The sequence below is a fragment of the Sceloporus undulatus genome, chromosome 6 (assembly GCF_019175285.1).
Source record: "Sceloporus undulatus isolate JIND9_A2432 ecotype Alabama chromosome 6, SceUnd_v1.1, whole genome shotgun sequence".
Lineage (NCBI taxonomy): Eukaryota > Metazoa > Chordata > Lepidosauria > Squamata > Phrynosomatidae > Sceloporus > Sceloporus undulatus.
The window spans coordinates 121,398,527-121,425,785 of record NC_056527.1 but is presented as its reverse complement, the minus strand read 5'-3'; the positions used below and the strand labels follow the sequence as shown (position 1 = coordinate 121,425,785).

At 41.6% G+C, this 27,259-nt stretch overlaps 1 protein-coding gene across 2 annotated transcripts in view; it reads right to left on the bottom strand.

Moving 5' to 3' along the window:
* Nucleotides 1–4,843: 4,843 nt before the first annotated feature.
* The window catches only part of SLC23A2 (solute carrier family 23 member 2), a 50,535-nt gene continuing 28,119 nt past the window's right edge, over nt 4,844–27,259 (bottom strand). For both annotated transcript variants that reach the window (XM_042475505.1, XM_042475506.1), the window contains 13 exons: nt 26,393–26,509; nt 25,891–26,048; nt 22,843–22,931; nt 19,305–19,375; nt 17,838–18,019; nt 15,977–16,097; nt 14,602–14,758; nt 13,854–14,001; nt 13,589–13,694; nt 11,060–11,189; nt 9,830–9,967; nt 8,691–8,786; nt 4,844–8,177 (listed from right to left, as the gene is read on the bottom strand). In XM_042475505.1, the coding sequence (XP_042331439.1) occupies nt 7,945–8,177; nt 8,691–8,786; nt 9,830–9,967; nt 11,060–11,189; nt 13,589–13,694; nt 13,854–14,001; nt 14,602–14,758; nt 15,977–16,097; nt 17,838–18,019; nt 19,305–19,375; nt 22,843–22,931; nt 25,891–26,048; nt 26,393–26,509 (1,746 nt within the window). In that variant the 3' untranslated portion in view covers nt 4,844–7,944. The remainder of the gene's footprint in view (nt 8,178–8,690; nt 8,787–9,829; nt 9,968–11,059; nt 11,190–13,588; nt 13,695–13,853; nt 14,002–14,601; nt 14,759–15,976; nt 16,098–17,837; nt 18,020–19,304; nt 19,376–22,842; nt 22,932–25,890; nt 26,049–26,392; nt 26,510–27,259) is intronic.

The window sequence follows — 27,259 nt, the reverse complement described above, 5'->3', positions numbered from 1 at the left end:
CTGGCCAGGGGACAACAGCTGAGGTCCTAAACCTAGGAGTTGTGAGAGTCGGATGTGGCACAACACTGAAGTCCGGCCTTTGCCATATCTCACTGTCCAAGGTACTGAAATACGCAGGTATTGGAAAGGAGGAGGAAATCTCTGCTCCATTGAAGCGATAAAGGGCTTTTCCACAAATGGGGCAAACATGTCCAGAGGCAGCGGCATTAATTACTATAATTTTCAAAGTCCTTTTTATAAATACCCAAATAATGTTATTGCCATCATTTTCTGGGTATTCCCAGAACCACCAGTTCTACCTTCCAGCGAGTTTCTTTTTAATTCCTATCGTAAGAGCGGTCCCTTCTCTTTTCCTCCTCTTTCAAAAATGTTTAGGAAGGGCTTTAGTGCTAAAGTGCATCAATGAAATAAAGTGCATGCACCATAAAAAGAGTGTCTTTAAAAAATGCAGAGGAGAAGGCTCGCCCGGGACAACGATAGAAAAGGAGCTACTTTAAAACAATATTTGGATCAGCGTGAGTGAAGATCCAAGAAATGGCTTCAGCCCCCAAAAGAATAGAGTAAGTAGACAGAGAGGCAACAACCCATGCCAACCCAAAGGAGCTTTTGTGAGAATGTGTGTTATATATGACTATATGGGATATAAATACTCTACATATATGTCTTAAAAGGGTTACTTTAGAAGAGCTCACGGCTGGATGAATCACTCAATATCTCTCTCATCTGCCGTTTTGGGATCATAAGGCTTTGAGAAGAGAGCTGGGAATCAAGGTTTTAATACAGACTCTTAAGCATCTGAAACATAAAATACAATTAAAAAAATAACCACCGTCATCCAGTTGCAAAGTTGCATCTATGTCACCTTTTATTTATACTGAACAGCTTTTAAAAATACAGAATAAAATAGCTTTTATTATCTACTATTATTCACAACATCTGGTCCAAATATTACATATTTCTTAAATATTTCAACGTTTAATAAAGCAATTGTTAGAAAAAAAAACAAACACCCTCCGACAAAACACAACAAAATCCATAAAAATCTCAATAAAAGAATTACACATCTCAAAAAAAAAGAAAGAAAGAAAGATAGAAAAGAAAAGAGAAGGAAAACAAAAAACAAACCCCATCCTGAACATGGTATGTAACATGAGATTGCGGTGCAAAGTCGTTTGCGAAAACCTCATGAAAATCATAATAATAAAATAAAAAAGGTATTCTTTATCCCCACGGACTAAAAACGAACGAACAAATAAAAGTCAAAAGGTTTGTTACATCTAAAGGTTGTTATGAAGAGGACACCCCCTCATCTCCAAAAAGAACAGGAAAGGAAAGGACGCACAACAGTTTGGATCGGCGGTGAGATGGTTCACTCGGAAAGATGCCAGACTATACACACATGGGACTTCTCTGCTATCAAATATGTACTGATGACTAATCACAGCTACAATTAAAATCGTAACCCGACAGGAATGTTTCGGATGTTGCGGAAGATGAATTCTCAATACTTAAAAAGCGGCCCAGCATTATTATCAAAGGGTATAGAAACCAAGAGGCAGAAGCTAAACGGCGGCTCAACGCGTGGCCTCCTTACAAGACACACAAGGCAAAGGATTCACACGATGAAATATGAAGCCTCCGGCACAACAACCGTCATCCTCCATCCAAGAAAGTGGCATGAGATCCTCTAGATATGCAACATGCACCATGCAATAAAATAAATAAAACAAACGAGAAATGGTGAGCATATATTATATATGGGACTTGTGGCTCTCCACATCTCCTCTTTAGTGTTGTTCAACGGTGGGTTATTTTGGTTCAAGAAGTATGGAGAGAGATCTTGCAGTACCTTTGAGACTCACTGGAAGAAAGAAGTTGGCAGCATGAACTTTCCTAGACTTCAGTCGACTTCCTCAGATGCATTCCCAAGTTCAGATCCAAATGCATCTGAGGAAGTCAGCTTAAGACTAAGAAAGCGCATGCTGCCAACTTCTTTCTTTCAGTGAGTCTCAAAGGTGCTACAAGATCTCTCTCCACACTGATTCTACAGACTAACGCAGCTATATCTTTGCATTGGTTCAAGAAGGCCACTGAAGAACAAAAAGTGGGATGGGGGTAGGTAGGGAAGAAACATTTTGTGCTGGTCTGTCATGCATATTGAGGCGTTGTGAGTTGCATCACTCTGGAATGGAGGCACTCGTCCAACGGCAAAGGGCTGCGTCCCCACACTGTGGCTTAAAGTGGCTCCCTTCTCATACAAGGGCCATCCAGATGTGTTGACTACAACTCCCAGCATCTCTAGCATAACCACAACCATGCTATAGCTGGGGCTGGTGGGAGGTGTAGTTGAAGGCATCTGGAACGGAGCAGAACCCAAAGATGTGAAAGGGTTGGCTTGAAGAGAAGAACCTGGTTCAGCAAGAGGATCTGTAGTGTCTATTCAGCCACCAACGCATTTGACAACACTGAACATGTCTCAGCTTGCTTAAAGATGGGTGCATGGCTCCGAGAGGGGAACCACTTGTGGGATTCTGCCTCTGTATATAAACAAGGGCAGACAGACGAACTCTGGTAAGCTACAATCCTTTCTGGGAAAAAAGGAGGTCCAAACTGAAAATCAGTTGGTGAAATGATCAAGAATTCCCATCTACGTATACAACTTTTCACGCTCTCTCAGGTGAGCTTTCACAGCATGTTTGGGCCATCCTTTTCCTAGGCCAGCAAAAGCAACACAACTAGGAAGACGGGGCTTTACAACAGTGTTCCCCCCATAAGGAAAACACACTTTAGAAGGCAAGTGGGCTCAGCTTCAGCTATCATCTCTAAACCAGCGGCTTTGCACCACTGTGCTCTTTCTTCTGCTCCTCTGATCCCCTCACCAACTTTTTTGTGCCTTGCCAAGGATCTCCATTCATAGCCAAAGGATGGCCAGGACTGGGGTGAAAGCAAGGTGGAGCAAAGGGGGTCCGTGGCCTTTGGGTCTGAGATCGCCAACCACTTTAATCCACAACATGGGAAGCAGCCTGTTGTTACACCATTAGAGTTTGGCACTTGACTGATGAGAGAAGCTCAGGACTGGGCCAGTGCCACTTGTGAGAAGCTGACATGTTTGTTTTGGTCTGACTGCACAAATCTTGACATCCAGCTGGCAAATCTTTCTAATCCTCAACACAACCAAACTCAGCAAGACATGGCTCAATGCATAAAGAATTCCTCTTCACAAGTCATACACATACATCTACAGGGGCTTTGCAAAGGTACAGCAGCTCCCACTTGCTCCAGATGCGGCTCGCATCAGAGAACCTCCCCATGAACCGCATCCTATGGGTCAGGATCTCCCTCTGCTGCCCCATAACAGTAGCCAGAATCAACCCTCGTCTTAGGTTTGGACCAGACCTTCTGTCGCAAACACTAAAGCTACATTGCCAGTACCAATGGTTTGAAGAGAGAGGAGACCTAGAACCCTCTCCCTCTTTTCCACTGAAGAACACAAGCATGGGTAAATAAAGTATACACAATCGCTAACAATTATTCGTCAATGAAGAAATTCTAACACATGACATTGTCATGACAATCATATCACTCCCGCCCAGGACGCCTGTGATATCTCTTTATCCTGGGAGGAAATGTTACTTGTTGGGTGTTGTTATTTATTTCATTACTTATTTTTCCCCTCCATGTTTAACTCTATGGAAGTAAAATACTGCAATATTCACGTACAAAGTTTGCCGTATTGAAAGTTTGTATTAAACGGTGTAAAACAAATGGACTGTGTAAATTTAAAAACGCCTTCCCTGATGCAACTTATTCTGATTAATACATTGTTTTGTTTTCTTTTTATCGATCACAGATAAAATTAACAATTAAATATAAATTCAAGAGGCATCATTATTTTATAAGACACATTCAAACATCTTTCGCCAGAGTACTTAATTTAACAACAACAACAGCGACGACAACAACAAAAATCAACATAATTTTTATTTTAAATACAAAAGCTCTCAAATTATTTTGCTTTGCCTACATTTATATATCTTTGACAGGACATAGTGACATCCGTCACACATTTTTGCTTCTCCTAATTGAAAATTGTCAGTGATTCTTCTCCCCTTTAGGTGTTCTCTCCAAGACCGCATTGTTAAATTTAGATGATAGGAAAGCCATGGCTACAGGTAAAGAAACAGTTCAAAACTTCACAGCCTTGTTTTTGCTCTCTTCCAGCTAGGATGCATGCACCTAACAGCACCGTCCTATATATCTACATATAAAAGCAAGGTTCACAAATTTCAGGATTGCTCACAGCCAAGGGACAACTATAAGAGTGCAACCTTTCCGCTCTCCACTTTCCCAAGATATTGCTTTCCCTTTGGAACGCAGCATACAAACATTTAAAACTCCTCCGTCAGCAGCTGAGGTTCATACGCTGCCCAAGAGACCTCCATCCTTCATCCTAGACACCATTAGTAAGATTCACAGGTGATACTCAGAGAAATGAATGTGCTAAATTCTTCTTCACAAACAACAAGCCCCAGGGCCTGAGGTTTTGGTGCTTCAACTGCATTAGACTCTTTCCAGCAAATGAGCCCGGAGCACTGTTTGCCAGAAATTCACCAATTCAAGACCTTGAAATGAATGGGAGCAATGCAAGCGCAGTACTGTGCACTTTTGTTTTTCATAGCACTTGAGCAGAACACACTTTGGCCTGTTACAGACTGCCAAAATAAAGCCGCTTGGGGTCTCTTTGGAGGTATGCTGTTTAAATGATGCATGCATCCTAAGAATCCGGAAGCTGCACCAAAGCTGCACTCCAGTGCTTAGGAATGGAGTGTGGCTTTGGCGCGGCCTCCAAACTCTTAGGACCCATGCATCACTTAAATAGCATACCTCCAAAGAGACCCGAAGCAGCTTTATTTTGGCAGTCTGTAACAGGCCTTTGTCTTTCTTTTTGCCCCTCTGAAAATGATAACCGAATCCTCCTCTTCTGCTTTGCTACAGGAGATGGGCTGTTTCTAACAGTCACACAGTTTGCAATCTATGAGCGCACACACACACCAAAAAGTAAAGAAAAGCATTCTTTTCTCAAGACAAAGAAGCGTCTTTCATGATATTTACACCACAACGGCAGAAATGGCCCATGTCCCGGGCGTTCTCAGACCGACAACCAAGCATGCAGGCTATTAAAACCTTTCCCTAAAAATAGGGAGAATACCCTTTTGTGGCTGTTTCCACAAAAGACAAGGCCTTGGCTGTTACCACTTGGAAAGGCAAAGTTAACTCAGGGTTTTTGTGCCGGAAGCATTTGGTTAACCAGACTGTGTTTTGTAAATGCTGCAAGCCTCCAGCAAACATTTCATCCAACAGCTTTCAGCTATCTATTATTAGCTAGCCACAGCTGAGTCAGAAGAAAGACTTCCAAGTTAGCCAAGATCCTAGGAAACCATTTTTTCACATCTTTTCCCATCTTACGTTTGGGGATGAAGGACCTCACAAAAACAGGACTTCTCACCTGAGCGCACATTAAGCAGAGATGAGACTAGGCAAGCGCATCAAATGAACATTTTCTTGCCTCGCGTCTGTGGGATGTATGAACTGCCTCCTTGATTCGGGGAAAAAGGTTGTGCAATAAAGGGGAGTCCAAGGGTTTTATGTTCTCACAGATGTCACCACTAACAGTAAAGTGCTCAAGACACATGTGTCTTACAAGCGGTGTGGACTGCCACATTTCTTGGTTACTGTGCTGAGCACAATCCACTTCTGTTTAAGACTACTGAAGGGAACAAGACTGTAGTGCATCAGGTTTACTGACATTTCATTTCTGCTTTAACAAGCAACTGGCACTTTAGCCTAAGAAAAGGGAAAAATAAAGAGGCTGACCACGACCGAAACAAGAACACGCTGCTAACTCTGCCAATATTATATGAACGCACAACTGATGCTTCTCTAATGTGTGCAGAACAAATGGGATTTGGCATCCCTTATCATTACAACTGCCATTCGTACACGGACGTGTTACTTTCCACCTGCCTTTTCTTTGGTTGCTCATAAAATACTAGGTGGAGAACATGCAGGCAGCCCCTCCTTTGCAAGTTTACTCAGAGGCAAGTCCCACTTTGTTCAAGGGAGCTTAATCCCAATAAAGCGTGTTTAGGGATGCAGCTTTACAGTGCACTCTTCTGCCTTTCAATGGGACTTACTTTCTAGGGAAGGTTGCATAGGACTGTAGCCTTAGTGTCCTATATTCCTCAAGGGCACAGGACTTCTCAGGTTCTGAAATGGCTGACTATCAGCCCTGATGCAATCCCTTTTTTAAAAAAGGGGGATCACTGTTTTTGGTGGTTTCTATGGTACCTGGTTGGATCCCAAGGCAGCAAAAACCAAGGAAAGACCTCCAGAAAGTGGGAATTATCTCAAGGTGAAAAAGCTATACAAGGAAAATGCTGCAGAAATGGCAGGAGCAGCCACCAATAGCTACACTTTTTGTCTTTTTCACCGTTCAATACTGATCCCTCACCTTTCCCCTTCCCATCCGCAATAGCCTCAGAGACAAACAAGGGCTGTTTTTTGTGCCTCTCTCGAGTAGCCAGACTTGAGAAACTGACCAGCAATTTACAGTATCTGCTTTGTTTTACAAAATGACATACAAAACACAAAAGCAGCACCTTAAAGAGAGCATACTGGCCTTGAGAGAACACTTACTTACCCCTAATGCCTCTTTGACAAAACTTTCCACAGCTTGAAAAGAAAGAAAACCTTTCGGACCGCATTAGGGGCAGGAGAGGGGACAAGGAAATAAGAAAGGAGAGGAGAAGGAAACGCTTGTATCTAAAAACTAACTCCCAACAGTGAGAACATTAAACAGGAATAAAGTCTTATAATTACGGATGCATGATGAGAGTCAACAGCCACTTAATGCCAGAGCCAAGACTTGTACAGGAACAAAAATAAAGAGTCTGAATGGCACCCACAGGGAGCCTCCAATACCCGTTAAACCATCTGGTGGAAAGGGATGCCATCCATAGAGTCTCTCTCTCCCATTTTTAAACAGGCCCTGCATCCAGCTCAGGAAAAAAACGAAGGCGAGGAAAACAAGAAGGCAACGACCAAACCTAGGCCACTTTGGGGACTGGCAGAAGCGTCTGGAAACAGACTGGCACAAGTACAGAGACAAGCTGACCATTTAATTTAAATAATCCATTGGCGCTTAATAAATATTGTTATGACTAAATATATATATATATATCTATCTAAATATGTATGTATGTATAAGGACTAACTTGCAGGTGCAACAAGACAATGGATAGCTTAGGCTTTATTTTGGTTGAAGGACATGGCAGCTAAAGGCTGAGATGTCCCACCTTGCTCTGCCTCATCTCTAAGCACTCCAGATCCATGTCACTTCTTGCACCAAGGTAACCCTTGGCACGACAGCCTTTCCATGTTGGATACTGGAGAACTCTGGGAAAGCTCCGTTTGGTGTGGGAAGTTCTCTAATCTGCCAGAACCAGATCAAGTGACACCAAACTTATAAGAAATTAACCCCAAACCGACAGACAGATAAACAAAATCTGGAATGTATCAGCTGGAAGAGGGAACACTAGAAGCTACGGCTTGTTTGAGTTCTGCGCCTTCAGACATGCAGTTTCCCAGTAGGACCTGGGTTTCCATTTTCAGCAGAAGAGCAGCAGTGCCAAAAATCAGGAAGAAACAACTGTAACTGTTTTGTAAAAAAAAAAAAAACCCAACCCAAAACATAGTGTAACTCAAGAGAGACCTTATAGATAGCCATCACCATCCACAATAGGAAAGCTATGTTTTTTAATCATATGTCTCGGCTCTGGTTCCAGAATAAAAATGCAGATATACAAAATAAAATAAGATAAAATAGCAAGGAACTGCAGATGTGTCTGTTAATGAAGAGCTACTAGAGGCGGGTTTTGGCCAGGGCTATACAGTCGCTTCAGAGTCTTCCTCTGGATTCCGGCAGTTGCTGCTTTTCCTGAGGCCCTTCCATGTGTAGCCCATGAAGGTGGGGCTGATGGGTAAGAAGGTGAAGCATTTGTACTTCTTCACCACTTCCATGCCGAAAGGCAAGTCATACGTTTCCATGCCATCGATGGCCTTGCTGCCTTTGCCCACGCCTTTCTTCCATTTCCGGATTCCTCTCTCCTCAGGGCTTCCTGGGTTTTAAAAGGAAGGAGGAAAAGTTCAGATTAAGATATGAACGTTAGAGACAGAAGCCCCTAAGTTTCCTTCACATTTTCATTAAGAAGACAGGGCACCAAGTGAGATGGGATCATTTGTCTCTGCTTTGTCATCTGCAAATGAACAGCGGCACCATCCGGTGAGCATACAGAATGATGCAGTGTCCCTACACATAAAATGTGTAAATATGTACAACTATATTCACAAAAATGCCCCACATTTTATCAGGAGCTCCTGATGCATGAACTCCATCAATAAAGTAAATGGAAACTGTGCAAAGGTAGCGCACTCCCTTCCATGCCAATGAAACACACTCTTTTCCATGCCATGCTCCTATTTTATGCTCCCTTCCGTTTCAGTGAAGCACACATCCCAGAGGGATGTTAATGTGTGGTCATGGTGGAAGTTCTGCTTCAAGTGTTTCATTGTCTTTGGGAGGAAGAGGGCAGGCCAAGAGGAGGCCAAGGGCAGCATGCGGTATGACTGACCTGGGATTGTGTTGTCTAAAATAAAGGCTACGCAGCCCCCAACAAACATGGCCGTAGTGAGTAGAACATTGAGTACTTGATCGATGCTGGCTATTCCTACAAGAACAGGAGAGAGAGGTGCAAAAAGAATCAGATTTTAAAAAGGAAGAGCTGTCATGTTGATGCATTACAAGTTCAGCAGACAACCTCAAGCACCTGACAGATGTTCCCACTCCACCGCACTTGGACACAGTGTACAAAAATCCATGGTGCAGGAAAGCTCTCCCCAGATTATTTACAGAGTTTGGTGGCAGGCCCCATAAAACTATTTTTCACATGGTTTTATAGACCACATAAGCACCATAGTTCATTGCTATAGCACATGGCTTTGAAATTTAATGCCGAATGAATATATTCATTGGTGGGATTTATACCCTACAATTCTCCCAAATGGGGCTCAAAAGTTCCAGGTTCATTCCCCTATATCTTCACTTAAATGAGCTAGAAAAGAAAAACCTCTAACCATCAAATGAGCAACAGAGAGCCAGGGCAACAACAGTGTGTGTGTCTCACAGTAAAACATCATGCGGCTTCTCAAGGACGGAATTTGTTCTGTGTCCTTTAGCGCTTAGAAAAGTACTGAGTGCAAAACTACTTTAATGCTCACTTTTGAATGTTTTAAATTGTATTCTTTTAAAGCATAAGCTGCTTTGAGTCCCAATATATAAATGAATATAATAATAAATAACATAATAATACCCCAACAGGGTATTCTCTGTCATCTTCTGGGCTAGGTAACTTTGCGCAGGACAAACAAAAGTTCTGCTTGCCATACCCAAACAAGTTGAAAAACAGTAAACCATGGAAGATCCATGTTCTGAAACGGTACTTTTCATTAAATACAGTTTGATGAGGAGCAGGAGTCTTGGTTTGTCCTATGAAGCATTTGAGAGCCCCAAGTAAGGCAAGCACAATCTTAGTGTGCAGCCAAAGCTTAACTGATTAATCACACCAGTTGACTGAGCCCAGATTGATATTTCTGCAAAACCCATTCCTACATGGCTGAACAGATGTTTCATAGAACCTATTCTATTCCAAAGCAATTGTTTCAGCATGAATATATTTAATAAATAGGGTAGGACCAGGGGGGGGGATCATACCTGTAACAAGTGGATTTTGTCGGAGATAACTTGGAAGGACTAACCCAAAGAAAATGGAAAATCCCAGGACAAAAAGGTTGCGGGAAGAATTTAAATCTATGAATTGCAGGTTAGAGAGTCCAACTGCTGTAATCATCCCTAAAAGAAAAAAAGAAGAGAAAGCCATCCATGAAGAAACCAATGTAAACTTTTGCAGACACTAAGATACGACTGTCCACTGAATGATGCTTAAATATACTGTGATAACTCAAAGACTAAGATTTTACAGAAGGCTTTCCTGTCTGAATAGCACCCACATCATAGTACAGTGGTACCTCGGGTTACGAAATTAATTCGTTCCGCGGCTAATTTCGTAACCCGAAAAACCTTCGTAACCCGAATTGCCATAGGCGCTAATGGAGAAAAAGCCGCGGCTCTGCCGCGGCTCCATTTAAAACAGCGCCGGGGTTTTTTCGTAACCCGAAAAAACCTTCGTAAGCCGAAACAATAAATCCCTATGGGATTTTTTCGTATCCCGAAAAATTCGTAAGCTGGGTAATTCGTATCCCGAGGTACCAATGTATGACCTATTTTATATACTGGCACATGAAAAATGTGGGATGAAGCTACAGTTATGTTTACAATGGAGCACTGAAAACCTAATATAGCACATCTTAAAGTTCAAAAAACTTTCCCAATCTTGGTACTTGCTACAAACAGATCAAAAGATATTTCTGTGCATTAACCAGTGTCTTTAAAAAATGTTGTTGTTCCAATGCAGACGTAAATACAAGCTACATTTCATATGTGCCCCGATGTGCTTTTACACTCCCATGTTTGATATGAAACCCATTGTTTTTCTATGTCACCTGATACTTCCGAAACCTGCTTCAGAGACAACCACTCCATCAATCTTAAGAGCTGTTCAATTACGCTTTTGAAGGATGGTGTGCATGCCAATTTCCTCTTACTTTTTCCCTCAAATGAAACTGATGCACAAAAGTAATGAATCACTGGAAACTGATTTTTGTTTCTGAAATTTAGTCAACAAAACCTTGCTAGTTTCTTCTTTTCTAAAGTCCCAAACCTCCCTTTCTCACTGCTGGCAGGCTGCTGGATGTGGTATATCTCTGCATTTGAGTTCTTTAAAATCCCCAAAGTCCTTTTTCCTCTGGGAGGGGATGCAAGGTGCTTTTACATCTTTTCTGCATTTCATCAATTGCAAAATATATGTGGAGAAAAACTACATACCAAAAAGAGTACAGAAAAGAGCTCCAAGGACCGGATCGGGGAGGGATGCAAACAGAGCGCTGAACTTGCCAACCATTCCCAGCAATAGCATGAGAGCTGCCCCATATTGAATAACCCTTCGACTCCCAACCTACAAAGCACACAAACGGGGAGAAAAAATTAAGAGACTTTAAAGATGTTTCAGCAGGGGACATGGAAAACTAAGGATAGGGATAAGTACCTCCATTATGGTAAGAATATAACCACTACCTCTCATTCGATTTGGTAGAAACAGACTTACTTCATGACCACTATCACCCTGAAGTATCATCCCTTAAAAGAAATCTCTTTGGGTCAAATCCATATGGCCACATTTATCATATGATCACAGGAGCTACAATTCAATGGTTACAGACAGAGTCCTGTTCTCCTGTGGTCCCAGGATTCAATTGAGGCAAGTTGACTAAAATCAAAGGGCTTGATGCCTAGCACCTGGGCTGAATGTGAAATGTGGCATTTACATTTTGGCTTAAGGGAGTTTTTGTTCAAAAAGATTATTGTTATACCATTACATAACAGCATTGGAAAAAAATACCAGCATAAAGCAGAGTAATGTCCATTGCTTGAGGCTACACTAATTGAATCATAGGATGCTTTAACTCTGACAAAGCTTCTCAGGAGAAGCCCCAATCCACTTCTCAAAAAGGTTTTGTGCTGGCAGTTTCATGCAGAAGCATCAGAGTCCATGTGACACTCACAGTCCATGGAGCAAAGGCCTCTTTCACAATACTCTTCCTTGCTTTATTGTTTTAGCCTTTATCTATTAACTGGGAAAGGTCAAGTACAAAGGAAGCCTGCACTGACAAGACAGAAGATTGCTTTCAAGACAGAAAAATGTGTTACTAAAATTGCTTATGCTCCTATTTCATTAACTGCAATACAATAAATAGGCATTTTACTCCCCACCAACAGCACCACCAAATAAATCTTCAAATGTCTGGATATCATTTGTCTCCTCCACTAATCCCCATCAAAACACTTAATGTTTAACACTGTTACTCTCTGGCTTAAAAATAATTAAATCTATGAAGAAGGCAAAGGCAATTCATTCTGAGCAAAAACCACAGGACAGATTCGCCTTATGGTTACATAAACCAAAAACAACTTGAAGGCACACAACAAAATTAATCTGCCAAGTGATATATTGGTGGCAGACCTCAGCTTAAGAAAACAGAAAGTAAGTATACTTACTGTCTAAAATCTGAACCTTATCGGCCAGCTGAGAAATGTCTTATATACAGAGATCATGTCATAGTACTAATCCGACAACAGCCTATTTGACCCCTTTCCTTTCTGTCACTGCTTTCCAACAAACAATTGTACACTCTCACACCTTTCTTTATGTAATAACTGATTTTTAGTATCAAGGAGTGAGAGAGTATTTAACTAGGGCAGAAAATGGGATTTCAATTCTGATGCCTTCTGGATAGCTTCCTTTTCTTTTTCTCTCTTCTCATCTCTCTTTGGTTTTAAACACACCACTGTATGAAACCTCAGCCTTTAGGATTTGAGGGGTACACATATATGTGTATATTCCCTAACAGAATGTAAAATTAGGCCATGAAAAATAGAGGTACATACTCTTTAAAAATTTCCCCCCTTAAAAGTTTAAAGAGATGCATCCAATAGATGGCAGTGTTTGCATTTAGAGTTTCAAACCTAATTGAGAATAAGGAGTGATTAAGCACCAGACTTTGCTTAACTCTGCAGACCTGGGTCTCTCAAGAGATGCTTGCCCCACTCACAGACAAAGTGGGCTTGGAGGAGTGTTTACAATTTAAAGTACAAAACAGAAGAATAAAATAAGGGCTTGTTCAAGAGCAGAGTTGGATTAAAGTTGCAGGAGTATCTGGATGGGAGGTCATCAAGGAATACTCATTATTGTAGGTTCACTATCAGAGGGAGGAACTGGCAAAACCACCTTTGAGTCTTCCCTGCCTAAGAAAACCCTATGAAATGCATGGGGTTGTCGTATGTTGACAAGTGACCTGAAGACACATTAAAAATGTTTTTAAAAGGCATTCCTCTTTCAGTGAATTTTGATGAACTATTTGAAGTGAAGATAGCTTTTAGAGCTATTATATAAGGACTTTTTGCATTGATTCATTCTTATTTATCCGGCCTGAAGACATTCCTGAACATATCACACCAAAAAGGACAGGATTACAAGTGGTTTTTCAGTTGTGTGTATCTCACATTCACTGCTAGAATAAGTATCCTATTGCAAATGTCTGCTTGACTCAAAAACATACTCTGAATGGATGGCACAGTTTTACTCTGACTGTAAGTACAGATGGTTCATCAAAATTTATTGAAAGAGTAATGTCTTTCTCAAACATTTCCCCAGCAATTTAGACTGTACTCCAACTTTAATCCTACTCTGCCCTTGAGTTCCTCTCTTCAAGAACCCTTGTGGAAACTTCCAACTGTGACTAATCTCAAAAGTGCTGCTAAAAGCATGACACTTGCTTGGTTGCATCTATCTGGTACCTTTGTAATTCCCAAGACTCCAATGTTAGGACTAGAAGAAGTAGATCCGTTCCCGGTACCAAATACTCCATCCAATACACAGGAAAGACCTTCTATGAAAATACCTCTGCAATTGAAAAGAGAGAAAAAATTATGCAACATCTTAGAAAGCAAAATCGGGCAGCTGAGCCAAAGAGCATTTATGACTTTATGGTTCTCAAATGGCAGGTTTGAAGAAATGAAGAAATAGGGAACAAAAGCAAAGAGGTCTTTTTGGGAGGCTCACCTGTTTATTGCATGGATGGGTGGAGGAGGAGCACAAGATAACCTTGCACAGGCATAATAATCGCCAATTGATTCAATGATGCTAGCAACCACCGCACTGAGCATTCCTATTACACCAGCAGCTGAAATTGTGGGCAATCCCCACTGAACTGTGAAGACAAAAAACAATGAATTCCTCTTCATTTCTTTTAAAACTAAATGGCTTCCAAGTCTCTTAGTTCAAGGGACGCTTTGTTTCATTATTCCCAAGGCCCCCAAACACTCATGGCAGTGGATCCCGGCTCTTTAAAGATGGCTGGAGGGATTAAAAGGTAGGTATCGTGCAAAGAGATATAGAATACATCCTTTGTAACATTCAAAAGGAGGACACACAGTGCCTGTATATCACCAAAAGGACCCTAGCCATTAAAACATTTGGCACTTGCTTACCAAATCAATATAAACCCAATCATCTAAGTTTAACCTGGTTTCTTGAAGAAGCTCGATAATATTTGGTGCCATTTCACCTCTACAAGGCATTGAAAGCTGAACAAACCCCAAAGTTTTATTCTCATTCTTTCTTTTTAGACCCTGGATAGTCCCAGTGAGGGAGTAGTTTGTTTTTCTAACTTATGCAAAGTGCAGTAAGAAAGGTATTAATGTATGCCTGAGATAATGCAAAGCTTAGGGGGAAATGCAAAGCTTAAGGGGAAATCACTTCAAAACGCAAAACATAAGTACCCACATGAATCCTCGCTAAATGTACTTACATGGATAAGGGACTTTGAACCATGGTGCTACCAGAAGTACTCCTTGCCGAGCATCGGTGCGTGCATAGAATCCATACTTAGTGTTATCAGGTGGAAAGACATCTGTTACCGTGAAAATGAAGCACAGCAGCCAGGAAACCAGAATGGCAAGAATAATCTGCAGCGAGGCAGAGGAAAATAGTTAGAATACGGCAACAAAAATACCCATGCTCAAAAACAATCTGGTTACAAACTCTGCACAATATCCGAATTAAAAACAGAATGCTATCAGATACTCTTCAAAAAAGCAGCAACTTTAGAAACCTTTTCTTTCTTTCTTTTTTTTAAAAAAGACCTTCCTCATTTTAAATGCAATCTTTCATACAGTTTCCCAAACCAGGAACGTCTCCAAAGAAGCACTTAAGAGATTGCTATTGATCTTTTGGATCCACTAAACATTCTGCATACTGATTAACTCGCAAAAAAAGAAGGCAGTACATCCCAAAGGACAAACTGAAGAATACAAAAAGGGGATTTTTGGAAGGTGATGTAGCATAATGTGCAGAGCACCTGTGGCAATGGATGACGATTAACAATATCAATGTGGCGGATGAGGTGCACTGATACACTAAATCTCATGAGAAATACTTTCTAGGATAGCAGACTGTATGCAGCTGTGGACAGACAGATGAGCCAAAAAAGAAGCTCACAATCAGGGCTGAGCCAAGGAGGTGGCTATCCCCTGCTAGTTCTCTGCATACAATCACCAAAGGTATACTACATCTGAATACAGAAGTTCATGGTGTAGTAGTCTGAGAGCTGGACTAGTCCTCTGAAGACCAGGATTTGAATTCGCACTGGGCCATGGAAACTCATTACATGAACTTGGGCAAAGCACTCTCTCTCAGCCACAGAGGAAGGCAAAGGTTAATCTCCTCTGAACAAATCTTTCCAAGAAACCCCTGTGACAGGTTTGTCTTAACGTCACCAAATGACTCAGTTATTAGAGCGGATAGCCATTGACAGAGCCCTGCTAGCTAAAATGATTTAGTCAAGCTTTTAAAAAAACCAATTATGTGGGCAGTCGCCCCAGAAGTGAAGTTTTATCCCTTTGATTTATATCCTGCCCGTCTTCATAAAGACCGCATTTTTTAATAATCCCTGATGACAGCTTTGGTTTCTTGCAATAAACATGAGGTTCATCAAGATTGCCTTAGGACTCTAAGGAAATACACAGCCTGAAAAGGCTGAAACTCTTCAGGACACAACTGTGAAGCAGTGCTATCCTGTTACTTTGTCCTCAGCAACCGTTTCGTGATATGGTTGGAGAAAAATCAATTACAGCCTCCTACAATTTCAAAGCTCAAGTAAACTGAGAACTCAAACGATTACTCACAGGAAACATTTTAAAGAGCTGCAACCGGTATGCAGTCCATCCTTTTTTGGATTTGTAGATGGGTAAAGGGAATTTGACGTTCCGGGCATACTGAGAAAACAACAGCACTAGAAATATAGTTCTGAATGGGGAGGGGAAAGTGAAAAATAGGTTAATCCATGAATCACTGGCTAATAGAACAAGTAAATGTGAGTCAAAATAAACACTTGTGATTCCTAGCAATTATCACAAAATCTTAAACTTGGAAGCTACCCTTACAAGCAATGCAGTCAACCTTCAAGGCAAACTCTGCAGTGCAAAATGCAGCCCCAGCATCCCTGTCAGGAGACCATCCAGCCTCTGCATAAATACCTCCAGTAAAGGAAACCCACATCGTCATTTCTACAGCTGAACTGCTATGGCTTTTCTTCTGATATTCTACTGGCATTTGCCCAGTAGAAACCTCCCTATCATTTCCACCCTCAGCTGGAAATCCTGCCTTTTGCTGCAATAGAGAGGAAGTCTGATTCACCTTCTGTTGCATAGCAGCCTTCCAATGTCCAGATCAAGAAAGGTTCCCCTATGTTCAGACCTCACCTGGAATCCTGTGTCCAATTCTGGGCTACACAATTCAAGAAGGATTTTGACAAGCTAGAAAATGTCCAGGTGATCAAAGGTATGGAAGCCAAGCTTTATGAGGAATGGTTTAGGAAACTGGCTACGTTTAGCTTTGAAAATAGAATACTGTGAGGTGATATGATGGCGCTTTTAAAAGATCTGAAAGGAAGTCATGTGGGAGCAAGCTTGTTTTCTGATGCTCCAGAGCAGGGGTAGGCAACCTGCGGCCCGTGGGCTGGATGCGGCCCGGCGAGGCCTTGGGACCGGTCCCAGCCCGGTCCTGCCGCCAATTGCCGCCGGGGCCTTTGGGGGGCAATTGTCTATAGAAGCCTCAGAAACATGCATTTATATTAACATTTTTTAAAAAATCAGCAAATTTTTTCGCATGTCCTCCATTTTTTTTAAAAAGTGTCTTCCATTTGAAAATTTTGTCCTACATTTGTCTTGGTTTATTTATATATTTAATTTTTAAAATTTTTTTTTAATTATTTATTTTTTGGCTTCGGCCCCCCAGTTGTCTGAGGGACAGCAACCCGGCCCCCGGCTCAAAAAGATTGCCTACCCCTGCTCCAGAGACTAGAACCAAATCAATAAGATTCCACCTAAACAATAAGAAGAACTTCTTTACTGTAAATATTCTTTGAGAGTTCAAGAGACTGCCTTGGAGCGTGGTGGACTTTGGAGGTCTTTAAACAGAGACTGGACAGCCACATTTCAGGAGTGCTGTAATTGTTTATCCCTTCATGGAAGGGGTTGGGTAGATGCCCCTTGCAGCCCCTTCCAACTCTATGATTCTTAACCAATCCATTTAAAATAATCTTGCCAAAAAGAACACAGGCAAAAAGGGCACAGTGTTGTGTTTGGTCGCAGCGATGGGCAGGCATTCACACCAGTTCTCCCAAAACTACTTTAGCAAAGGAGGTCTGGATAAGCCCCTCTCCTTTGACTCAGGTAGTTAAACAAAGCAGAACCCTTTTGCACTGGCCTCAAGAAGTCATTCATCCAGATGTTGTTTATTTCTTACTCTTTCAGTTTTTACTCTTACTAATGTTTTTAGCTGTGTTAAGCATCTGGAAAGCAACACACTCTTTAAAATCAGCGGAGGAGCCCTGCGGCATCACCATGTGGGCTACCCACTTGGGCTCAATTTAGGATACTAGATAAAGGGGATCAGAGGCAATGCTCTGCACTGCCTGGCCCTGGCAGCTAATCCAGGGAGAACTAAAAAGCATCAACACTGAAAGGAAAAGCAAGGCATACTTACAGCATGGCGATGCCCCAGTGTTTCCCCGCTCTCTCCCCCGCCGCCTGGAAGCCAGAGAGCCCAATGAGAGCCACAGTCGGCGTAATCGTCAGAGGCCCAATATATCTCAGGAGAGCTCCTGGCAGGCCCAAGAACCCAATTACCACTTCTATCAAAGATGACATGATAATAGCACCTTGGATCTGAACACAGAGAAAAAAGAAATATCTCAATTAGATTTTTTAAAAGCAAAAACAAAAAAGCTTTCATTTATGTATCTGTGCAGGGTTTGGAATGGGCCATGAACTGCAAGCCAAAGATTTCATTGACTAAGCAGAACTGGGCAATGGCATGTGTCATTCAACTGGGTGCTTATGCAGTAAGTTTTCCAGGCGAAAGAATATCTGAAGTTTAGAGGTACGTTCTATATGGCACCGACAGAAGCCGGTTCAATAGAATAGTTATCAACGTCCTCCTCTTCCTCTTACTGCTTAAGCACGTTGCTCTGGTTTAAAACACACAACAGGGTCATTAGACTGGCCTGGCAGTTGTGTCAATAGCACATCACACTGTCATACAGGAAGACCTGGGTTCCAAGCTAACCTTTAAAGTTCTCAGATCGAACCGGCAGGGGCTGGTGGCGCCACGGAGGTGATGCTCTTAGCTCCTAGGGGCAGAGTGTATGATGCATTTGGTCACACGTGCTCTTTAGAAGCTGGCATAGAGCAGCGCAGTGGTCTCAGGAGACTGCCAGCCCCCCCTTGGCTGCAGGCCTCTTGGCAGGATGGAGCTATGGTTTGAAGATGGGGAAGAGAGAGGGGATGTTTTAAATTGAGGAACAACTGGCAGCCCAAAACAATGGGATGGGAGAAAAGTTCCATGACACACGTGTGAATTGGAGGGGGAGGTCTATACTAATGTTTCCCTCCCCTGTAGTGAGACAAGTGTCCTGGGTTCTTAAGGATAAAGGACATTGGCATCTAAAGACTAGGTATTAGAGGGGAAGGAGAAACTGAGCATGGGAAACAAATCATCTGGGGAAAGCTAGGCAGTGCTCCCAACTGTAGATGGCATTCTGAAACAAAAATACAATGACAATGTGCTGCTTATTCTCTTGCAAAGCAGTTGGATGCCCAGTTGAGCAAGATAATCCAGTGGGGGTTTAAAAAAATTAATTAGTTATTGTAGCTATGAGTGTTGAGAAGCACTTGCATGTCACAAAATGGAGAATGCCAACTCCCTGCTATGACAGCATGCCCTCACCAACAGCGTAATACGCTTCCCTGGGTTTTTGTAGCTTTGCAGTGACAAAGGAACACACATGGAAGGTTAAAATCTGCATGGTGTGAACATGTAGACAAAGCCACTTTCAAAAAAGAAGCAAAGTAAGAGGGCAACCATTTTAACAATTCAGAGGTGGTGAGCCATCCAGATGAGTAGCATCCACTGAAGGAGAGGAAACAGCAGTGAATCCACTAAGCGAGTTACCTCTCGTATCCTTGGGTACCAGATATGTTCGGTATGCAGCAGCTCCGTTGTTCCATTTGTAACCGTTATGCCTTGGAAGGGGGAAAAAAACCAACATTTTGCATTGTGGCAAAATAAAGTGCAATAATTCTCCCAGATGACATTCCACCCTTCATCACTAAATTCCATGTAGAACAAGACAGGGACAAAAGAAGCAGCAAGCCCAAAACTATGACACTGGATAATTTACTCAAGGCAGGAGTAGGGGAAGTGCACCCCGAAGGTTGTTTTTATGGCCCCAAGGGCATTCAAAACTCTTTGGCCCTCAAAAGCCCACAGAGGTAATTGTGCCATGTGTCTGCCTCCACTGCACTGTTTTAGGAAATGACCTGGAAGTTTGATGGCATTGCAGAAAAGCTGTGTTTGGGTTTGTATGTTTTTTTTTGCAGGGGACTTCTTAAGGACCCCTAGAAGACATTGCAGCCACCTAATCCCTAGGAGTCGACCTAAGGCAAACCTACCCTGGGCAATCTTTCCCTGAAAAAGAAAGAAGACCACAAAGCCACTTACAGTTGCTAGGAAGAAAGGCAAGGTGATGCCTGCACCCATGGGCATGCTCTGTTTGGAAGTGGCCAAAAGTTATGGGTGCTGGCTGTTGTTGGAAACGCTGGCCCAGGCAAAATGGATATTCGTATGGGGCCCTCTTGTAGCCAGGACTATTTCCCCCAGTATTTAACATTTTTACTCCGGGTGGTTCAAGTTAATTGTTCAGATTTTCAATTGACAGGTTTACCCACCCCAATATGGTATGATTTAATCTTTTAAATTCAACCTCACTCTTGCTTCTGGTTCACATTTTTCCTATTCCACACATAGTATAGAAGCACTTTTTTTCTGTTAATGAAACAGGCTGTAAGCATTGTACTGATACATTAATCCCTCCAGGGCTCAGCATTATTGCCACACAATATACCGGAGTGGCTAACTCCAAGCATTTACTTCGGACGACATTTACTTAAGGCTGGCATGTGCACGACTTCACAGCACAGATAATGTGACGTTTGCATATTATGTCTCCAACTGGGTCGCCTATTAATTTTCCTGGCTAGACAGCCACAGCAGTTCCTGTCTGACGCCGCATGAAGGTTAGAAGTGGTCAAGGAAGACAGAACAAGGGTTCTTCCAAGAAACAAAAAAGTCTATATTTATGATTCCGGAGTCATTTCCACATATCAGGGCATAGCCCCTTAGGCATGAAGGAATGGAATCAGACTGATCTATCTAGTCAGACTATTTGACCTAATGCATAGCAGTTAACACATAATAATACATGCTCAGTGTAATCTGTGCCTGTGAGAGTCTAGACTTCTATGCAAAAGGAACAAAATTGATTCTATAACCAGACATCATCCAGTTCCTGAAAGTACATAAATTTTAATGTGGTTCACTCTGGCTCTTTAAAAAGTTCCTGCTCCATTGCTATTAGATGGCTGGAGGAAAAGATAAGGAGCACTGTGAAGGTAAAATATCACAAATGGCTGGGCATGAAGTTTAAGACTGGCATCCGGTCAAGGCAAGTCAACCAGGGAAATATTTATAACACACTCTCCTCTAGAAAAACTTTGGCTATAGCTACAAATATGTAAGGATGTTTGGAAATGTTGAGGTTTTTTAAAAGAGCATTTCCTGTCCAGCTGCATTTACTTAGCAAAAGAAAACCCCCAAAACAGTCTTCTTGAATAAGATAAAAAGAATGTTGGTGCATTATCTCTTTCCAAGGTTTTGTGTTTTTCAAAAGGGTTTCCAGCTACACTTGGGGAGGGAGAGGAGAAACCCACACATCTGATACTAATTCTTAAGATGCTGCCGAACTACTTCATCCAACCTGAGAAGAACAAGATGGCTATATGTGTAAGACTGGACACGTACCAAAGTCCACATCTCAGTTTAACCCTGGGCTTAGGCAGCTGAAAGCGGCTGAATCGTTATCTGTTAACCATTATCCTTCATTGTCTCTCCCTCTGCAAAATGAGGACAATACTGGCTTCTCTCAGAGAGCGGCTGCTTGGAAGACAAGGTGTAAGAACCCTAATACACTTTGCATCTAATGATAAGCCATCAGCTCAGGAATCGTTTCCATACAATCATCTTTGAAATCTAGTTGGGCTTTCCTGGGAACCAGATAGAGATTTTAATTCAAAGAATGCATCAAAGCAACTTGAGGCAAGATGCCCTGAGTCATCAGGATTTGATCAATCTGCCTTCTTAAGCAACAGTTTGGGTCTTCCTCTAGTCATTCACAGATATCAATTAGTAGCAAAAGCACTTTTGCAATATTTTATACTCGCTTGCTCTAACAGATATCCTGGACATCACCATAATTATCCTCCTGATTATCTATAACTGACCAAGTTACACTAACCTACACTTGTATTCAAGGTGTTGAGGCTAGCAAGTAACAATAGAAGCACTTTCTACTCTGCAAAACATCATGTAAACAACACAGAAACAATGGAAGGCTATCTTTCAGAACAGAAACTTAGGGTCAAAGGATCTTTATGAATGCATATGTATTTAACGCTAAACCACGGTTTAGTCAAGTGTTGCAACAGTCAGATACAGCAAATGTCAGGCTTATCCACCCCCCACTCCTCTTCAAGCATGCCTTGCATTAAAAAGCTTTTGCTTCCATTGTAGTCCAAATGTGACTTATCATGTCTGAAACAATAAGTACTGAAAACAAGCCACTGTGAACCCACAGTTTATGTCGCTAGCCTGTCTTTACTAATCACAACTAAGATTATCCACAGTTGTAGGCTTTGAACATAATTCTAAATTGTGGTTAGTTTAAAACCGAACTTCTCATGGTCGCACCAGAAGGGGCAGGGTACAGAGGGTCACAGCCCAAGATTTGCTGCGGCTTACCCTATAACGCCAAGCCAGAGTTGCAAAGGTCACTGTGGTTTATTCCAGTACATCTGTCAAAACAAATGTTGCCTAAAAATACCCAAGTGAAAATAACTTAAACAAGAACCCTGCTGGATCAGACTAATTGTTTGCCATTCTGTTTCCCACAGTGGGCAACCTGATGGGTTTGAGAAAGCAAGAAAAACTGGGGCATGAAAAGACAGTCTTCTTCCACTACTGCTCCTCCAGCACTGCCTTTGAACCAAGGGACTTCATGCAGCCCATCTCACAGCCACCAGCAGATGTTCGCTTTTTCTTCTGTAAAATTAGATCTTGTGATAGACCAGCCCAAAACAAAAATCAAAATCTGGGATTGAAATGGGTTGGCCAGTCTTCATATACTGAACTACCACTTCTTAGCACCAGCATGAAGCCTGCCTCTTCCATCATTCACTTACTAGCTACAGCCAAGTTTTGCTAGAGCCCAACACTGGACACATATTGGGCAGGATCTGCCCCTGAGTTATCCCAAAATCAGGTGAGGCTACAGAACTTTCCCCCAGATTTTCAAAATTCAACACAACCACTAATTGTTTTTAAAAAGAGAATTAGGATAACTTTCCCCTGTCCAATGAATAGGGTGTTTGCTCACCTGTGTTATTACATTTCCATTTGTCCAAGGAGAGAATAGCTCTGGCAGGAGCCAAGAATGCAAATGCACTGGCCTGGAACAAAGGTAACCTGGGGGAAGAAGAGGAGGGAGGGTGAGAAAACGGCTTACACTTTTTGCAACGACATCATGCTTTGCCTAAAAATCTTTCTAAGAGGTCGAAGAAAAGGACTATCTTGGGGTGTATTTGCATTTGATAAAATTAGAAGAGATTTTAGGTAAAGAGAAATAACAAGGAAGAGATACACATCTCAGATTATCTACTAACTGAGGCAGTGACTCTGGACACACCCATCCTCACAAGTAAAAATAAGCCAGGGTGGTGTGTTGAGTGTTGTTGGCCAAGGACTCTGAGAGGTCAGGGTTTGAATCCTCACTCAAGTCACACACTCTCAGCCTCAGAGGGAGGTTCGCCATAAGTTGGACATGACTTGAAAGCACACAACAACAACAAGCAACATCAGTAAAATGGAAATATTCTACTGGCCCATTTTTCTTGCATCAGATCAACAGATACATTCTTCAAATATCTAAATAATATTAATATAATGAGACAGGCAAGTAATGTTACTTTACTATGAACTGCTCTAAGAGCATTTTTCCACCCTAAAAAGCTCAGCTAGGCTCCATATATACACACTAAAGCACTTTGCTCTGCAAAATGTATTTAATGCATTTATATATTGCCTTCCCAAGCAGAAAGCTGTCCTAATTTCATATAGAATACAGGGATAATAATAATAAAATGCAAGGCTAATTAGTATATTTGGCTTTCATGTGAAACAGAGAGGTGGAAAAATAAAGACTCAAGTATACAACAACTCATCTTTTCTCAAATTCCTCACATTCTGCTAATGTGCATCTGCATCGCTGCACATCATGAGATCATCTGGCTGGCAAAAGCAGTAATTAACATTTCAACACTTACTTCAGCTAGCTGAAATGCAAATTATTATGCTCACACAGACATACTGTGAAAGAACACTAAGTCTTTAAAATTACAGTGGCAGTTCCTTCAAAGAGTTGATGCAATACAGAGCAACTTCAACTTTTACTTTGGTCCTTCCAGACTGTGAGAGTTCATCCTCCGGTTCTTTAAGGTGCTGGTGCTTCAATCCTAGAATCCAAATGGATGCTAGGCTGCCAGAACCACTCCAGGTAACCGATAGTATTTTTGTAACAATGGAATTTGATGTTTGAAAGCACTGTAAAATTGATTTGAAGAAAAAGGGGAGGAAATACTATCACTGTGGATAGTTTCAGATGCAGTATTCCAATCTCTCAATCATGGTCAGCAGATCTGGTGCAGTGAGGACCTCTGCAATTCTGATTGCTCCCATTCCTGGTTTGCTTTTGCACCACTTATTCATGCAAACACTGACTAGAATGGCAAAGGCTGAAAGGAGGTCTTAAATTGAATTAGCAAATCTTAGTGTCTGGACACTCCTAGTGAGCTGTAACCACACTTAGGGCTGGATTTTTACAACAAGAAACACAGAAGTCAGCACAATTTCATCTAGCTTTCTTTCTTTCTTTCTTTTTTATGGTGGCTTTTATATGTGCATCTGGCACACTTTGACCTACTCCAGATTAGAGAAGAAACATTTTTAGGGTTTGGTTCATTTTAATGGCAGGGCAGGGCAGTTCAAAGAGGCAGAGGAACAAAGCATTAGCCAATCTGCAAGGAATAATAAATATGATCTTCTTTCCAGAAAACCAAGGAGAGTGGCCTACACCTTTGTATTTCAAGAAAGGAAAAGCAGAAGTATTCTTGGCAGGTAAAGAGAAAGTAAAGGACAAAAGTGCATTTTATAAAAGAGAAAAAACAGATAACAGATCACTCTGACTTTAATTCAGGAAACCTGGATAATTACTGCACAAGGCTCGGGGTTTTCCTTGGGAGGATTCTCTTAAACTGTCTTCACAATGTTATTTACACTGGCTTGAGCTCTTTATCCGACTGAGCTACTCTCCTCCACCCAATATTCTGTTTCATGGGTAAATATATTCTACTTTTGAGGAAAAGATTCCAACATTTATAATTACTGGAATAACTGGAACTGACACAAGTTTAATACAACAATTTCTCCACTTCGTTTCTCATTCTTGTTCCACGCAGGAAGAGTATGGATATAGAACATTGCTCACCATACTTTGGATCTTGAATAAAGATGAAAATCAATTTTTAAATTAAAAAAAACTAGTCAAGTACAGAATAATACTTATTAGGTAGAAATCTCAATTTTCTAAATGCTCAAAAAGATGCCAAGAGAAGGCCGTTCACCAATAATGAACTGGCCACAATAACACAATAAGAGTATGAAAGAGCTATGACCTGTATCAATGAAGGGACCACCCACCCCAAGCAAATCCCCAAGGTTCAAGGTATTCAAAATCATTCTGTGCTTAGACAGTTGTTAAAATATAACTCCTGAACATGAGGGAGGTGGAGAAGGTTAAACATATATTTCAGAAAGGCACAATTACAAGGTAATTCATATTATCTGCCCATAATATGAAGACCAGAATCCTGTCTGTCACCTATGTAAGTGCAACTCAAGATTATAAGCTCATATGCCTTGTTTGGGACAGGGCACTTGGGGCTTTTTACTAGACCCTTGTATTGCACCCTTATCAGCAGCTGCCAACCCTTGTGGGTCCATTGCTATCACTGATAAAATGGCTAGGAAGAAGTAGGAAGGGGGACAAACCTTGTTCGGAAAGGGGCTGCTAAAAAAATCCTAACAGACTTCTAAATGGATGTCTGCTGTTTGAATAATTATAAATATATTTAGGAAGCTCTTCCTCCTTCTTCTCTGGCTTTACTCTTTATAGTATAGCAATGCAGAATCCCCCAGTTGTGTTGCACTATAACGCTCAATGATGACTGAAGATTTGGGGAATACTTGTACAATATGTGGAAAGCATCAGGAAGAAAAAACAGATATGACAAGTAGCTTGGGGGGTAGCTCTAGATAGTAAGCATACTATTAGGTAGGTAGCTTACTAAATAGTAAGCATTAAACTCACCTGCATCCAAAGGTTGTTTGTAACAAAGTTGTGATTCCAACACAGAAGAATATGGTCCCAATCAGCTGGCTGGTAGCCCACTGGTCAAACCCAACGCACATGGCATCTGCTAGCAAGAAGGGCACGGCTATAGTCCCACTAAAACAGGTTAAGTAGTGCTGCAAGTACAAAGACGTGGTCTATTAGCAATCAGTATATATTGTTACCTTGAGTTTGTTTCTGCCATTTCAAGGACCCCAAGAGTATTTTATCAATGTCACTTTGAGCACATTAAATTACCTCTACGTAATTACCAATTAATTCTGATTTGGGGGCAAATGCCTTTCTATATGCCATAGCTCTTCCTAAAACCTTATGCAGCTTTCAATTTAAATGATCCAAAACGATCATTTCCAAGTTCCTGCTAACACACATCAAAGGAGAAGCCTTTGAATTTTAATTACTCTTCACCAAGAGTAATCTGAAAGCCAAAATATTTTGCCACAGTATGCTTAAACTGTACCTGTAACCCCAAAAATATGCAGAGGTACCAGGGGGGAACATCTTCAATTGTGTAGATCATGTCGGTCCTTTGCGTGTCTGAACTTCCACTGCTATCTAGTGTCTCTGCCAGAGAACTCTGTCAAGAACAAAATTGGAGTGAATTAAATCAAGAATCACTCAAAATAACAAACGGAGGAACCAAATTCAGCACGATCCACCATGGGTTTACCTGAACACCCTCCATGACAGCTGTGTCCTGTTTCGAAGGAAAGAAAGGTAAAAAAGGAAAACGTTTTACTTTTAGCTCCTCTACCTATTCAAGGAAAATGCACAGCCTCCGTCTTTCATATAACCAACCTCCAGCCCTGGAAGATAAATGGGACATTATTCCCTTCTTGTGATATAACCACTGTACATTCTGCCAAAATGAAGATTAGGATGACCTATTCATTTGCACGAAGTGGGGAGGATCACCAAACCACCCACCAGTCAATAACGGGCATGGGAAAAAAAGTAGCTAAACTTGTATAAGAGATCCAGATTTCACAATTCACTATTATGCTCCTACACTGGAAACTGAGTATGTTTTTCCCCCAACGTACACAACTGAATGAGATTCAAATCAGGGCTATATGAGAATCCAGGCAAGGCACAATGAGATGCAAAGTCTGCCCATGCACACTATAGGCAGAGAGAATGTGATAGCACTATCTAGACCTCACTGGCATTTGAAAGCACTGTACAAAAACTGCCAAAGGTTGAAACACAGATAAATGAAAGGCAGGCGGGGGCCTCAGTGAAACAGTGCAGCTTTTGAACACACCTAAATTCAATCCCTTGCCTATCCAAGCAGAATGGAGAACTACTCCTTCCTGTATGAGTCCCT